The sequence below is a fragment of the Oryctolagus cuniculus genome, chromosome 6, assembly GCF_051225735.1.
Source record: "Oryctolagus cuniculus isolate XC-2025 breed Fujian yellow rabbit chromosome 6, ASM5122573v1, whole genome shotgun sequence".
Lineage (NCBI taxonomy): Eukaryota > Metazoa > Chordata > Mammalia > Lagomorpha > Leporidae > Oryctolagus > Oryctolagus cuniculus.
The window spans coordinates 47,368,850-47,384,257 of NC_142872.1; the positions used below are offsets into that span (position 1 = coordinate 47,368,850).

Sequence of the window (15,408 nt, forward strand, 5' to 3'; positions counted from 1 at the left end):
GATTCCAACCCAGCCACTCTGACATGGGATGTGGCCATCACAAGTGACATCTTATCTACTCTGCCACATGCCTGCCCCTGGTTTTTAAGAGAATAGTGATCGTGAGTGAAAACAAGTATGCACTATCTGGAAAATGATGGGAACCATTAAATGGACAGGAAAAGTGGCCCAAAAAGGACTCTCAGGGGATTTGGTTATTTTCTCCCTTAATTTGATCATGCATAATAGAAGAGGATTTGAATCTAATTTTCTGTTTTCTCTTCATTAGTACAAACAAGGTGGCCAAACTTCACATATTCTTCTTTACTCAAAAAGTCTGCCATGAGCTTAAGACTATTACAACATTGACTGGCAAATGGAACTGGAAATCCAGATAGTGTTATCCAGGGCTACCACTATCAGGTCAAGGACAGCACTAATTCCCTCTGGTATAACCATGAGAAAGGTCCAAGAGAGGCTGTTTCGGCAGTCTACATCTCTGGGCATCTAAAGCAAATTGAGAATCTGTCAACTGGCAAATAAACACTGGTGTAGAGGGTGTGTATGCGACAAAAACCCTTCTAGTTGAAGGCCACAGAAGGGATGCGCATTGTGACACAGCATATTAAGCTGCTGCCTGGGACACCTGCATCTCATCAGGGCTTCTGGTTCGAGTCCCAGCTGCTCCACTTTCAATCCAGCTTCTTGCTAATGCAAGAAGGCAGCAAATAATGGTCTAAGTACTGGGGTTTTTGCCACCTATGTAGGAGACCTGGCTCCTGGTTTCGACTTGGTGCAGCCCTGGCTGTTGCAGGAATTTGGGGAGTGAACTAGCAGATTGAAGATTTCTGTCTCGTCACCGCCTTTCAAAATAATCTCCAGGAAAAAAAAGCCACTGAGGGTTTGTATCACCATATTGTATGGCCAACAAGACTGAAGCGGGAAAGTACACAGTCAGAACAGACTGTTAACAGCTCATCTGACTCCGTCTGTAGAGATAGGGTCTACTTACTACCAGGAAGTAAAAAGTGTAATTTGAACCTGTTCCTAAAGCAAAGTCTCTACTTTTATTAAAATACTAGAGTACTTTCCTTAATCACTTACCTGAGAGAGAATTCTTCAGTCAGAAACCTAAACAAGATTTCTGCTTTCATGTGAACAGGGGTCAATGCCCAACATCTTAAATCAATGGTCCTGGAAGTGTGGAGGCTTCATGTGACTGTGGCATTTGGCAAGTGGGCCTACTGGGAGGTCCTTAAATCACTGTGCTACGGCCTGGGAAGGCAGTTCACAAGAGCGGGCTCATCCTGTAAGCCTGCATCAGGTCTACCTGCCCTCTCTGCTTCCAGCTTGCTGGGTTTTCCTTCCTCTGCACATGTTCTGCTACTGCCACCCTTCAGAAGGTAGAATTAATGGGTCTGCCCAGTCTGGGACTGTGAACCTCCAAACAAGAGTGAAAATAAACCTCTTTCATTAGTAGCTTGCCTTAGGCATTTCATTGCAGAAACAAAAAGCTAATAGAATCCCCTAAAGGTACTCAGTGTTAAGGACAACCAAGTTGACCTTGCCATTGACAACTTCCCCTTTAATTTTATTCCTCAAACAGGGTGCCAAAATGGTTAATACTTAAACATGCCCTTTTCCACAAACACTGGAAATCATTGTTTGACATCTCAGGTCCTTAGTACCAGGTCTCTGGCTAGGCGGCTTGTTACCTCTAGAGGGAGCCATCAGCTTCGTTTTCTGCCTAACATGGATCACTGAAAGGAAGGTGAGAAACTTCCAGCTGTACCTGGGGAGAAATTAATTTTAGTATGGACACTTTTCTAAACGCAGTATTGTACAGGTGCCAGGCTATCTAGAGAGAATAACCTGGGTAGCTCTGAAATGCACATTCTCAGGTACCCCACCTACTACCCCCGAGGGCAATTTAGGTCTGAAGTAGGGCCAGACCTGCTTTTGAGGCAGAACAAGGCTTTTTATACCCCTGGAGTAGAAGACTCCCAAGAAGTGGCCCTTCCCAACAAAAGGTTTTTGCCATCTGCAGGGCATTTATGACAGGGATCAACACAAGCTTAGAAGTCCAGCCAGATAAAACCAGAACCTCATAAGAACAGAATCTCAACAAAACCTCTTACTGTAACAGTGAGTCATAAGCACAGGGTGCAGTTATCTCCAAATGTAAATTTATTAAGACATTCAGCTATGTCTGTCAGTCTACATCCATATTTGCTACTAAAAATAAAATACAGTCACATTCCACATTAGGAATACCAAATCTGAAAAACACTTTATGAGCCAAGCCTATTGTATAAATAAATGACTAGTTTCTTTTCATATCAAAATTCCCATAAAAAATTACATTCCCCCCTCCCCAGTTCTACTGTAGCCATGATGAATGTAAAAATTTAAATATGACATTTCCTTGTCAAAGAAAAGGTGCAAAGTCTATTAACAGCTTTAAAAGTGGCATTTGCAAAGTGTGATCATACAGTTAAGTACTCATTCCCAAAGTGCAAATGTTGCCATAATTTAACACTGTTTTGATTCAGTTGCAAGAATTAAACATTACACAGAATTGAAAAGTACACCCAGGGCCTTTATCAGTGCCCTAAAGCCCTTCCCACTTTGGTCTCCTTTACTAAAGCGGACTCCAAAGTGTTCATTAGAGTTTTAGTTTACGTCACGCAGCCAACAAAGTATACAACATATTAACAAAAGTTTCATATACATCACAATATTGGAAACTCTATCATAAAGTTCCAGAGTCTCAGATGACAAGAATGCACCCGCAGGGCCCCAGTGCCCACCCGCCCCTCCCCTGAAGCACATGCCAAGGATGAGTGTGCTTCCATCTTTGAGTACAATCAATGCTTCTACATCTTTGATTTCATTTCAGTGCTGTACAAAACTCAATCATCACCTGACTGAGTTCCAACGAACAGAAGGGAGAGGGGATGGGGAGGTTACAACTCATACTCTGTAACAAGAATGATCCTGTCCCACACAAAGTGAAAGCTCCACTTCCACCTGCTTCTTTCCATGCTGTCCTTAAGCTTGTTATCTTCTTCCTTTGCCCCCTTCAAACACACACATTTGGTTTTATTTACCCCTCACAGATCAGGGGCAGTTCTGGAGTTGAGGTTGGATTTTCTTGGCAAACCTCTACAAAACATCAGCATAGAATATATAAATACATTTTGATTAGCATACATTGCAAAATTCCTCCAATTGTCAAGGGGATGAAAGCAGGTGGTTTCCGCTGAGAGTATTTCCTGGATTAGATGCTTGGAATGGCAGTTTCCTGCCCAATCATCTTATACATTCATTCCAACACCAAGCATGAACTCCACCTTAAATTCACTCCTACTCCACAGCAGCAAAGTGCCATTCCTGCTTCCACCTCTAGGTGGACTCCGTGGGATGTGCTTCATCTTTTGCACTCCCAGGAGATTCTTTGGGGTTGACGGCCCCTTCGTGGCTACATGATTTTTCGGCAACACATTCATTAGTGCCCCTAGAGCCTTCCTGTGCTGTGGTCCCTGCAGGATGCTCTTGGTCTGGGGGTGCAGCGCCTCCATGAAGCACAGCGTTCTGCTCAGCTCCAGTGTGAGGCTGTGGAACCGGCTCAGTTCCTAATCCTGGAAGCTGGGTAGAGTTTTTGAGGTGGCAGTGGCACAGGGGGCAGGTCTCCTGGACATAGAGCCATTTCTTTAGACAGCCTGCATGGAAGAAATGACTGCAAGGTGTGATTACAGCAGACTTCATGTCCTAAGAGAGAGAAAAGAAGGATTCCTCATAAATCTACATCTTTGAAGTCACTCCCCGAAAGTTCTGGCTTCAACATCCCCCTCCCCATAATAGGATATATGACACAATTCTCAGAATAAAATTTATTTTATGTTTCAGTAATAATCCTGTTAATTACCACCAAAGACTCACTTAAATAAATAATACAAGAACCATGAAGTGCTTAAAAAATAACAAAAAAAAAATGAGGAAGAAACTATCAATATAACTGGGGTGTTTTTTTGGTTTGTTTTTGCCTTAGTATGAATTGCAAAGGTCACACAACTGCAGTAGGATGATTACTGGGTCTCCATTGGTTATGATACGAGTGTAATTAGAATCTCAGAAAATCAGAGGAAGACTGGACTTTCACAGTTATGCTTCAACACAACTGAACAGATTATTTCATGATAAATTATTTGTAAGGAGACAAAATCAGCCACATAACACCAGGGTATTGGCAAGGAAGTGGCAACTTCATTAGGGCCAATAATGTGTACACCCAGTTGTCAAGATGTGGTCTGCATAACCAGGGTTTCTCATGTTGTATCAAAACCAATTAACAATGCATACTCTAGGGCCTCTTGCTACCGAACTGGGATATCTTAAGATGGGACTCACAAACACATAGTGAGAACAAGCCACCCTTGTGACTTTAAGGCCCTCAAGTTTGCTAACAACCAGAAGAAGGAGTGATATATTTGGCATTAATGTTCCTTGCAAAAGATATATATGGGGAGAGAAGCCTGAGGACATTATATTAAAACTGTTAAGTACACACATTTTGTGAATCAACCATTAATTTTGTCTAATGTCCCATAATACAGAGATGTGGCTATCCCAGGAATTCCTTGCCAAAAACTGGTAACACCCAGGAGTCAACTTGTAAGCAGAAAGCCATCCAAGGAAAAGCAGCCAGCTGTGAAGCTAAGCAGTTTTCTCATTTTCCATGTGACAGCAGCAGGTAGTTCCAGCACCTCGAAAAGTGATGTGACAACAGGCATTACAAAAAGAGGATTCTTGCATCCCAAGAGTTGGGGTATTTAAGACATGGTATGGCTGAATCTGTTTCTGATGTGCTTTGTCCAGAGTACAATGAGGCTACCAAGCATGAAAGAGCGAGACTTCACTTAACTAGTGAACAGAGCTGAGAGAATGACTAGCTGATTGGGTAAGAAGAGGTTCCACTACTGCTTAGTCCTCTCAAATACAAAAGCAACATGGAAAACTGTTTTTGCTATTGTCCAAAAGTAAGTTCTAATTACAATTAAAAAGTAGCAGCTACATTTTCCTATTAGAAAAAATTCTAGATAGTTTTAAGCACACACGGATACATACATTCTCCATATAAACTATAAAAGTAGCCCTGGAGGAGGAACATTTCCTGTATGCTCACTGGCACTATGGTCTATCATTCCATACTCCTTAAAAGAGTTTTTCAATGGAAACTCGTTTCTGTTGTTGCCCGTAATTTCTGTCCACACTATCAACAGGGCAGTTCAGGAGTAAAACCTACCCACTCAACTACCCTTCTTGCGTAAGTGACTGGTGATTAAAAGCCAGACCTAGTCATCACTGTTTCAATTCCAAGATAATTTAAAAACTTCCTTCACTTTGTGCAGAAGGCAATTATTAGCCCTTAATGGTACATACATGTGCCAAAGAAAGCAGCAGTCAGTTTCTATGGTATACCAATGGGAACCTCCACCATACCCCCAGACTATTGCCTGGATCTCTCTTGGGTGCCTGCCCACATCAATGGGCACATACTCTCTCCACCTGGGTTAAACACATAAACACTTCTTTCCCACCCCAGAAATACTAGGAAGAAGAGTCAGAGTCTTGGCACACCACTTTTCAGAAGTTGCTGACTCCTGATTGACAGTATATATTTGAAGGGGTATGTATGTGTGTGTGTATGTGTATTTATTCAGGAGTAAATATAAAATACACCTGACCTGTTTTTCCTTTATTTATGGTGAGCAATAATGTTGAAAACAACAATACATTAGAACTTCAAAGATGAAACTGAAACTTAGTTTGAAAATGAAATGGAAATATATTATCAGGACTTCAATACTTTTTGAGGCCCATTTTTTTTCTTCTTTTTCTTTTTTAAGCCCAAGAGATAATACCGCCTGGAAATTTCAGTTGAATTTGGTTAACGTGCTACGATCCTAAGAGCCACCCGTATGACCCACCCAGACAGACTCTGGCCAAGCAAGTTACCTGATAGCAGATGGCACAGATATCGTTGTGCTTCTCAAGCTGCTCTTTTGTAGCAATGGGCAATGACTTAATCTTATTCACAGCATCTCTGCGAAGAAGAAAGCTCTTCCACCCCAGCTGGGCCCGAAGCCACACGTTGTAGTAGGAATGGATGAAGATGATCATTGAGCCCATCACAGTCCACTCTCCAAAGACAGTCTCTGAGACTCCATAGGCCACCACACACAGGGCCACCAGGAACTCCAGCAGGCGGTAAGTGCCATTCACATAGTAGATGACATCATCCATGTTTTCCACAGGCTCTTTTCTGAACTCCTCAACCATAAATAAGACATAAATGAAAAGTGTTCCTAGAACCTGAAAAACAAAGTATAAGAAACTTTTTTATAGGCTTTAAAAAATAACCAATCTCTGGTATTTTTAGGATGCCTTATTTAAAGGAGTATCCAGGGGAAAATTATAATAAATCTAAATCAATTAAAACAATTTAATTAATTAAAATGTGGGATAAACTCAAAAATCCAGGCATTAGATACCAAAAAGCCATACCTTTAGACATAACTTTCTAAAACTACTCAATGAGTGATCCATTTTCTCTGATGCATCCTTTCCTTTTATTTCACAGATGACAAAACCAATCAATTCCAACTTGAATTTCCTCATACTATACCCATTCCTATTCCTTAACTCTCAAAGAATTCTTCCTTCTATAAGGAATAATGAACAGATCTTTCTGTTTTCCATATTAAAATCTTTATTGTAATGTCAACCAGTCCACAGGTCTTACTGTCTAAGTATAAAACTTAGTAATCTAGGCAGGAAACCAAATGGTTATAGAATATATAAGCAAGTCAGCATTGTGATGAGGAATGAGAATCTGTAGTCCCATGCTTTTACCTGCATCTGACATGGCACTGATGTCATGGCATTCCAACATACCCCAGTAGCTCCAGAGCTCCTGAGGTTTCATGAATAGATCTTTATTGCCAGTGCTACATGTTATTTTACTGTTGAGGCAACAAAAGTTCAGCCTCTAAGTTACAATGTTTGCTATTTCTAGGGAAATATTAGCAGAATGTGATGTCTATATGACATACATATGATATATATTTACATACTTAACATGAAGGTGGGTATTCTTGAATAGGTGTTTGATTTTTAAAATGTACTCCAAATAAGCTCTAGAATACTTTAACACTTTATAGTTACTTATCAATTTAAGATTTGTACCACAATCATACCATTTTGAAAAAGAGCAACTAAAGGCTTTAATTACCTTGATAAAAAGTACAGTGACACAGATAAGACAATCTAGTATCTTAATAATTATCTTCTAATTCCTGTGCTCTATTAAATGTTACATGTTGTAGGTAAAGAAGGTGGGAAGTTATCACAAAAATAGGCTACTTATCATCATTAATCTTGAAAAAGTTTAATTCCTTTTCCCAGATGAAAAGAAAGTCAGTAGTTACAAAAAGCTAGTTAATCCTAGGCTTACCTGAAGAGAGGTGAGAATGCTGCTGGAAATAATGATAAGAAGCCAAAAATCCATGTGGAAAAACTGGCAAATCATATATGCCATGTAAGCAGGAAATACCAGTAAAAATAAACAGAGGCTTACGGCACGGAAGTGTTTCCATAAACTCCTGGAGAAAGATGAAATAATTCTTTGAGTGTCTGCCTCTCGTCATGCCACACTCACATCGGCAGCTAACAGGTCTGCTGCCAGGATTACATTTCATCAAGACTGCCTGAGCACCTTTCTCCCTGCCAGTCTAGGCTTCGCATTTCAAACTCACCATACTCAGTCAATTCTCAAGTAGCATCATTTTTTTCTTCCATAATTTGCTTCCAATTTCATTCCCAGTACTGACTCTGTCGTAAACCCTAAGCAATTCCACAGTACTTTTCTGTGTTAGGAAAGGGAGGGAGTGTCAGAATCATTTGTGGTCTTTTTTTCAAATTATCAGACACTGTCTCTCCCTACCTGATCCACTCTGTGGGTGCAGTCTCACGGGGATGGCTCTGCAATAAACAGGTGCACTAATCTTCACACTTGTTGTGGTGGGGAAGGAGGGAACATGACCAACTACCACTGCACTGTAAGCTCTACCAGCCACTCTTCTTCCCTTCTCTAGCTCCTAACTTATCCTGGCCACCACTAGCCAGATGAATCTTACTAAAGCTCTAGTAATTTTCAATGCCTTCTCAAAATTTCCAAGTCTGGCTTTGAGGTTTCTCATTCCCATTTTTGAGGTCCAAACTTATCCACATTTGTTCTCGAGTTGGTAATTAACTTTCCTCTCAGCAAAGCACAAGCATCGTACTTCCAGCCAGAAATGCATCCATACCTAACAATGGCCAGCCTGCTCACGCTGTGGCCCACCCCAAGAATGTTCCATGAAATCTCTATCCTGACCTGTATACTTTGTTTTCTTGCTTGCTTCATGGTTTAACAGTTTTGTCCATCTGCTGGTTCACTCCCCAAATGGTTAGAATAGATGGAACTGGGCCAGGTGAAAACCAGAAGTTTTTAACTTCATCTAGGTCTTCCACATCAGTGGCAGGGGCCCAAGCATTTGGGCCATCTTCTGCTGCCTTCTAAGGTACATATCAGCAGGGAGCCAGATTAGAAGCAGACCAGCCAGGACTTGAATGGACACTCCAGTATGAAAAGGCAGTGTTGCAGGTGGAGGCTTTATCTGCTGCACCACAATGCCAGCGCTATGAGCCTTACTATTCTTAACACTCCATGTGACCATTATCACATTTTTATTCACTTTCTTGTTTGATTGGCATCTGGGCTGTTCCTAGGCTTTGGTTGTTCTGAATCCTGCTAGAACATTCTTCTAGTCTCTTACTGCCCATGTGCCAGTGCCTCTAGAGTACAAGCACATGGAGGAGTAGTTAAAGCCACTGTTTACCGCAGTGACTACACGACTGTACACTCACCAGGATATCCTGCGGACCTAAGTCTCCCACCTTGGGGTCAGTAAACTTTCCTTTCTCCTTCCTTTTTGAATTACAGGTATAAGGAAGTTTGTCATTGGGTCTTGATTTACATTTATGTGATAACTATGGATGCAGGGCCTTTTCTCATTCACATGTGTTTATTCTTCTCCTAACTGCCCCTTTTGCTCACTGATATGCAGTTGTTGTTCATTCTTGATACTAACTCTTAGGAGAGCATACTATGAAAATCTTCTCCCAGTTTGTAATCATTATTTCTAATTTACCTGTAGGTTTAAAAACTGCTATTATTAAGTTAAATGTATTAATCTTTCTTTCCTAGTCAACCTCAGCCTTTCACAGCTAATTCTGTCAGTTTAAGAAATCTCTTCCTACTCAAAGGTCCCAAATAAACTAACCTAAGTAGAGTTTAAACTTTTTGACATTCAAGCTCCTACAATTCTAGTGTTGATTCTTGTTGCTTGTAGCTTGAGATATGGATCCACCTTCATCCACTTTCAAATGGAAAGAATTTTTCCAGCTTCATTACAGCTGAGTCCCACCTGACCCTGCTCATCCAACAGGCCTCTACTGCCACACTCACACATCAATGTTCCACATGCTTATGGGTCTGTTTAGGGACTCTATTCCAATGATCATATGTAATGACACAGACACCAAGCCAGAATAACTACATAGACTCCCCCACACAAAGCTTCGGAGTTGCTCCCTTCCTTCTAAATTCCCTTTGCATTGGATTTGAGAAGGAAGCCAGTAGTAAGAATAGTATAGCATACATGAAAGACTCAGCATTGTATCTGCCGGTTCGAATGGTAGTGAAATTATATATTCTGTTTCCTTTTTCAAAAATTTTATAAGGTTGTATTATCAATAATAAAAGATATTGTCAGAGTTGACCAAATATGCTATGTAGGAAAAAGTAACCTACTTTTCCTATCTATCAAAGGGCTACTTAACTGAGCTTGACCTTGAATTCAGCATCTTAAATGATTGTCAAAAGATCTTAAACCTAAAAAATAAATCTCAAATAACTATTATTAATTATGATGATAAAGATTATCTGAAACAAAGCCAAGAGCACGGAGCTTATTTAAATAGATTCTTTTAGCCACCCTACCATTTAAGAAAACTGTACAGTTTGGCAGTGTGGTTTATGGAGATACAAAGATAAACCTGATGAACCATAATTAAAATGCTAATTTGAAATGTTTTAGGAATCTTTGTCACAATTCTACCTCTCAACAAATTGCTTGCTCCAACCAATAAATCCAGATGTTATTTCTATAATCAATAATCAGGGGCAAATGTTTGGTACAGCAGTTATAGGATAGTGCTTGAGATGCCTGTATCCTATTCTAGAGTGCCTGGGTAAGTTCCAACTCCATTGCCAATTCTAGCTTCCAGCCTTCTACTAATGTGTACCCCAGAAGCAGTTTGTGATGGTTCAACTACCTAGATCTCTGTCAATCATGTGGGAGACCCAGCTGGATGGAACTCCTGGTTCCTGATTTTGGGCTGACCCAGCACTGGCTGGGGCGTAAATCAATGGATGAAAGATGTTCTGTCTCTTTGCCTTTTGAATAAAAAAAAAGCTGATAATTTATATGTTAAAAGTTATATATGTTTTATATATATATACATGTATATTATATGTTTTAAAAGCAGAATGTGGGAAGAAATGACATTAAATTTTAAGCATTTTAGAATTTCCATAAATAAACTTCAACAAGCCAAAGAACTAAGAGCTTGGCTTTTTAAAAAAGATTTATTTATTTGAAAGGCAGAGTGACAGACAAGGAAACTTCTATAATACAAGACATACATGAATCCAGCAACAAATTTCATTTGGTCCCACATGGTGGGAAAAATTCCAATTAAAACCTCAGTGAACCACAACTGTCCACAAGCCCTCTAAAGGAGGCTGTGGTTCCATAAACAGCTACCTTTATGACTACCTGACAACCTTTATGTTTCTCTCCTTCATTTGCATTTCTCCTTATACCTTCTCTCCTTTAACTACAAGCAAGCACTGTACAGAATATTTATATATTATTTATGTTTACTAGACTAAATTTTATGCTTTGTTCTTAATTTTAAAACTGGACAAATATAAAAAGTATTAGATTTCTCTGAAAAAGAAAGGGTTGGTTTATGATTACATGGCCTTTGACGTAACTTCTAAGTATAGAACTCTAAAGAGGAAAAAAGTCAAACAAGTCAACATTTACACAGGAAAAGTAAAATGTAAACTTGTTGAATCAACCTAAGCTAATACCAATTACCCATCCATTTCCCAACTCTAAAAATTCCCTAAATCTTTAGAAAACAAATTTATGAAAATAATATTACATGAGTTAAATTAAATTATATTAAGGAACATTAGGAAGTTCTTACTTATCTCTAGATGCTCCCAGTGCCAAAACAATAGGATCTGCAATCTCTAACATAGACTGCAGGATGGAAGCGACGACAATGAAAAGGATAATACTGAGCAGGAATGCCCGGTGGACAACCTGCAGTTCTATCAGCCCGGTCTGTACTGCCAGGATCAACAGTGTCACTCCTTCTGTCATGCCCCTAGAAAGCAAACATTTTCAGAAAAGATAAAACAAAAATAAAATTTCACTTAATTCCAAGAGAAAATAATCCAGAGGCTTAGAATCATAAGAATCAGTAGACATAAACAAAAAGCTAAATACACATTTCTGAAATTTAATTCTCATATGAAAATAAAATATACACAAATTCCCAAGAATGTTTTATTCCAGTAGCTTGCTTTATAAAGAACTCTCACAAATGAGCAAAGAACTGGCACAGTTTTATAAACTACAGATGAGCAAACATTTCAAGGTTTTGTGGCACAAAAATACTAACAAAGAATCTAAGAAAATGAGCACACTAGTGCTGAGATATACAAAGATAAACCCCGTCTGGGGAAACATCTGCTAAGTTAATTTAACATATATTCATCCTTCAACTCAATAATCCTACTGGTAACAACAGAGTGAATAGTAGAAAAGTTAAATGACATCACTGGGAGGTAGTCAGCAAAACCCAAACTCTGAAAAACTCTATAGGAGAAACAACCTGGTATCTTCAACAAATAAATGGAAAGGAGAAAATACAGAGAAAGCAGGGTCTCAATATTATGAGTCTTCTTTGGATCTTTAGTTCAGCAAACAGGATGTGAGAATTTTATTACCAGAAATGATCATTTTGGTATAGTTACTTTTTTTTTTCAACAAATTACAGAAGGAATGAATTACTTATGGGTAAAATTATATTGACTTGTATGCTGGATTTTCTCCCAACAACTGCACCCAGAGGATTATAAGGTGGGCAGGGTGGGAAGAGTTGAGAGGGGCATGTATGACATGATTGGCTATATCACTGGGAGACCAGCAATATATGTGGAAGAGTATGTGGGGGTTATTTTATTATTCACTCAACTTTATTGCTTTAAATTTTTTCTAATTAAAAGTTTTTTTAAGTCTCTTTTTGTAGAAAGGTACAGCAGCATTTCTTCCTAATAGTAAAATAAGAAAAAAGAAACTCACCCATATTATGGAATGATATTCTTTATCAAAAAGAATCAAAGGTTATATATGTGATGACAGAAATTCCTCACCAAAATGTATTAAATAAAGAAAATAAGGTACAAAACAGCACCTTATTCCACATACCCATAGTATGTGGTAATGAACAAAAGAGGATACTTCAAAAAGTCTATGAAAAATGGAATTAAAAAATAAGTATATTTTCACATAAAAAGCTTTTGAAATCCATGCATAATTTTTCCATAATACATATTTTCCCTTCCTACACACAATATTTTAAAAAAATCATCTTTCTTTAAATGGGAATTTGGTTATTTTTTTCCCTAACACTTTCGTCCAATTTTTACAACCACTGATCACAATTCTTATTCCCCTAAAATTTTTCAAGCAAAGAAAGACATTGATACTAGAATTTATATGTCTAGACATTCTAAGTTCAACTAAATTTACTTACCGATTCATGGCAGGGTCATTCATGAAAGCACGATAACCTTGCAAGTAAAACTTGCAGAGTGTCAGAACCCCCAAGGCAACAAAAGAAACGGTGAAGACCAAACCCAAAAGAGAGTAAGGAGTGCTGCAGCATTCAGCAATACTGGAAAAAGGGGGAGGGAGGGAATTATTCCAGTTAGAACAAAACACTGTAAGTCTTTAAATAACCACCAAGCTTGACCTCATTAACTAAAACATCCCAAACTGAATTTCAGATGAAATCACCTAGTCACTCACTAACAACTTAATTGTCTTACTTATTCAAACCTACATTTTTCTATCTCAGCATACCAGATCTGAAAAAGGTCTTAAATTTTCTTATTTCTCCATCTCCTTCAAATGTAGTAAAATTCAGAGATCTTAAATTTTGTTCAAAAGTAAACAAACATATAATTAGTACACTAAGTTAAGTATTCAAAAGAAACATGTGCAGTTGCCCATTGTTCCTTCTGCCAAATATTGACGACTGTTCACATTCACACTGCAGGTCTATTCTTGCTGTAACTCCTTATTTAACTAAACTACTAGGTCCTGCTGAAACCCCAACTCCTCCCATGGCAACAAGGATCTTACACCCTATAGGTGTTATAGTATTTAATGTAATTTAATTCAGATTTAAAACACATTTTGAAGAGTTATTTTAAAGGCATTTCTAAGAATATAATTCAAACCTATTTGAAAATAATTTTAATATAAACTTTTACCATAAAGTTTGCTATGATACAATTTATAAGAATAACTGGCAGACTTTCCACCAGAGCTTGGATATATTTTCATAAAACATACTGGGTATTAACTTACGTGTATTTTATAACAATATGCACTATTTTGTACTCATGAGCTAGATTCAGCATTTACACAGAATGTATTATTTTGAGGCTTAGAATCATAGAAAAGAATTTCATTTGTATAGTTAAAGGAATTCATTCAACCCAGTTCCTGTCCTTCAACACACAGATCCAAGCTTCTGTACAGTCATCTTCCCTATACAATTACTTCTAGTTGGCTTTTAGGTGAAAGCATCTAATTTCACATATATCAAGGTGAATTATCATGAGAAAACCATGTCTGGTTTTCTGTCTGGAGCCAAGATCCATCATCATTGTGGCAGATAGCTAAGAGAGTAAGTAAGGCATTTTATGGTATTCCTACAAATCTAACTTGTGAAATGCTTGACAATTTTCTAACAGAAATCACAATATAATGTTTAAACAAAACATTTAAAATTTTAAAATTTGATACTCATGGCTGAAATACCAAAATTTTACTTCATTCTCATTGGAAAAGCCTAAAAACTGAACTCTCAAACTCTTTCTCTATTCTAATCTCTGCATTTAGAGAAATCTCTGACACTCAATCAGTATGACAGAGTGCTAAACAGGAGCACATTCTCTTTGTCACTTTAGAAATCAAAATGGTGCTGTTCTTCAAGAGTTCACATGGAAGAATTTAAAAAGTTTCAGCCTAGCTTTGGGGAAGTGAAAGAGTCTGGGAAATTTAAAGAAGTTTTTTCCCGTTTTTCTGGCTGTATAAAAAATATTTTGTTGTTCAGCCTGGTTTGCACGTGCATTTTGTTAGTTTGTTTATTTAATCAGAATACACTGGTCAACGCCCAATCCCCTTTCTGTAAATAAGTTGTTTTTTTGGCAAGGAAATATAAATATAACCTGGCATACAACAGCATCAACAAGGACAGTAAACAACTCTTACAGGTTTCTAAATCAACAAAGGAGTCAATATGGGAACTTCTCAACTAAAAACCAAACTAGAACTTTATCTTGAGTAAGAGCAATCTGTCTTGGCTATGCATAGAAAAGGAATAGAAAGATAAATTATTTTGATAAGGTATCTACAATCCCAGTATTTTTTTTTCTTTTTAAACAAGTGCTTTTTTTAAAAAATAATTAATTTATTTGAAAAGCAGAGTTACAGAGAGAGAGAGAGGGAGAGACACAGAGATTTTCCAACTGCTAGTCTACCCCCCAAAATGGCCACAATGGCCAGTGGTGGGCCAGGCCGAAGCCATGAGCCAAGAGTTTCATCTGGATTTCCAAAGAGGGTGGCAGGGGTCCAGACATTTGAGCCATCTTCTACTGCCTTTTCCTATGCCATTACCAGGGAGCTGGATCTGAAGACAAGCAGCCCAGACTTGAGGTGGAACCCATATGGGATGCTGGCATTGTATGCAGTGCCTTAATCCCCTATACCATAACTCACAACGCCAACCCCTATTATTTTCTTTCTTTGTAAACTGAAGCCCAAATTCATGCACAGCCTAGTGACTTGTTAAGCTCATGATCCTATGCTACACATAATTTGATTGTGCTTTGCAATGGGTAACAACAACCAATTCCAATCCCACACTGAGAATATTTTCATCATAAAATTGTTT

At 38.4% G+C, this 15,408-nt stretch overlaps 1 protein-coding gene across 3 annotated transcripts in view; it reads right to left on the reverse strand.

Annotated features, from left to right (window-relative positions):
- Nucleotides 1–2,143: 2,143 nt before the first annotated feature.
- The window catches only part of RNF145 (ring finger protein 145), a 45,222-nt gene continuing 31,957 nt past the window's right edge, over nt 2,144–15,408 (reverse strand). For all 3 annotated transcript variants that reach the window (XM_070076387.2, XM_051844420.3, XM_002710188.6), the window contains exons 7-11: nt 12,979–13,119; nt 11,362–11,544; nt 7,496–7,643; nt 5,998–6,354; nt 2,144–3,750 (exon numbers count right to left, since the gene is read on the reverse strand). In XM_070076387.2, coding sequence (XP_069932488.1) covers nt 3,385–3,750; nt 5,998–6,354; nt 7,496–7,643; nt 11,362–11,544; nt 12,979–13,119 — 1,195 coding nt within the window. In that variant the 3' untranslated portion in view covers nt 2,144–3,384. The remainder of the gene's footprint in view (nt 3,751–5,997; nt 6,355–7,495; nt 7,644–11,361; nt 11,545–12,978; nt 13,120–15,408) is intronic.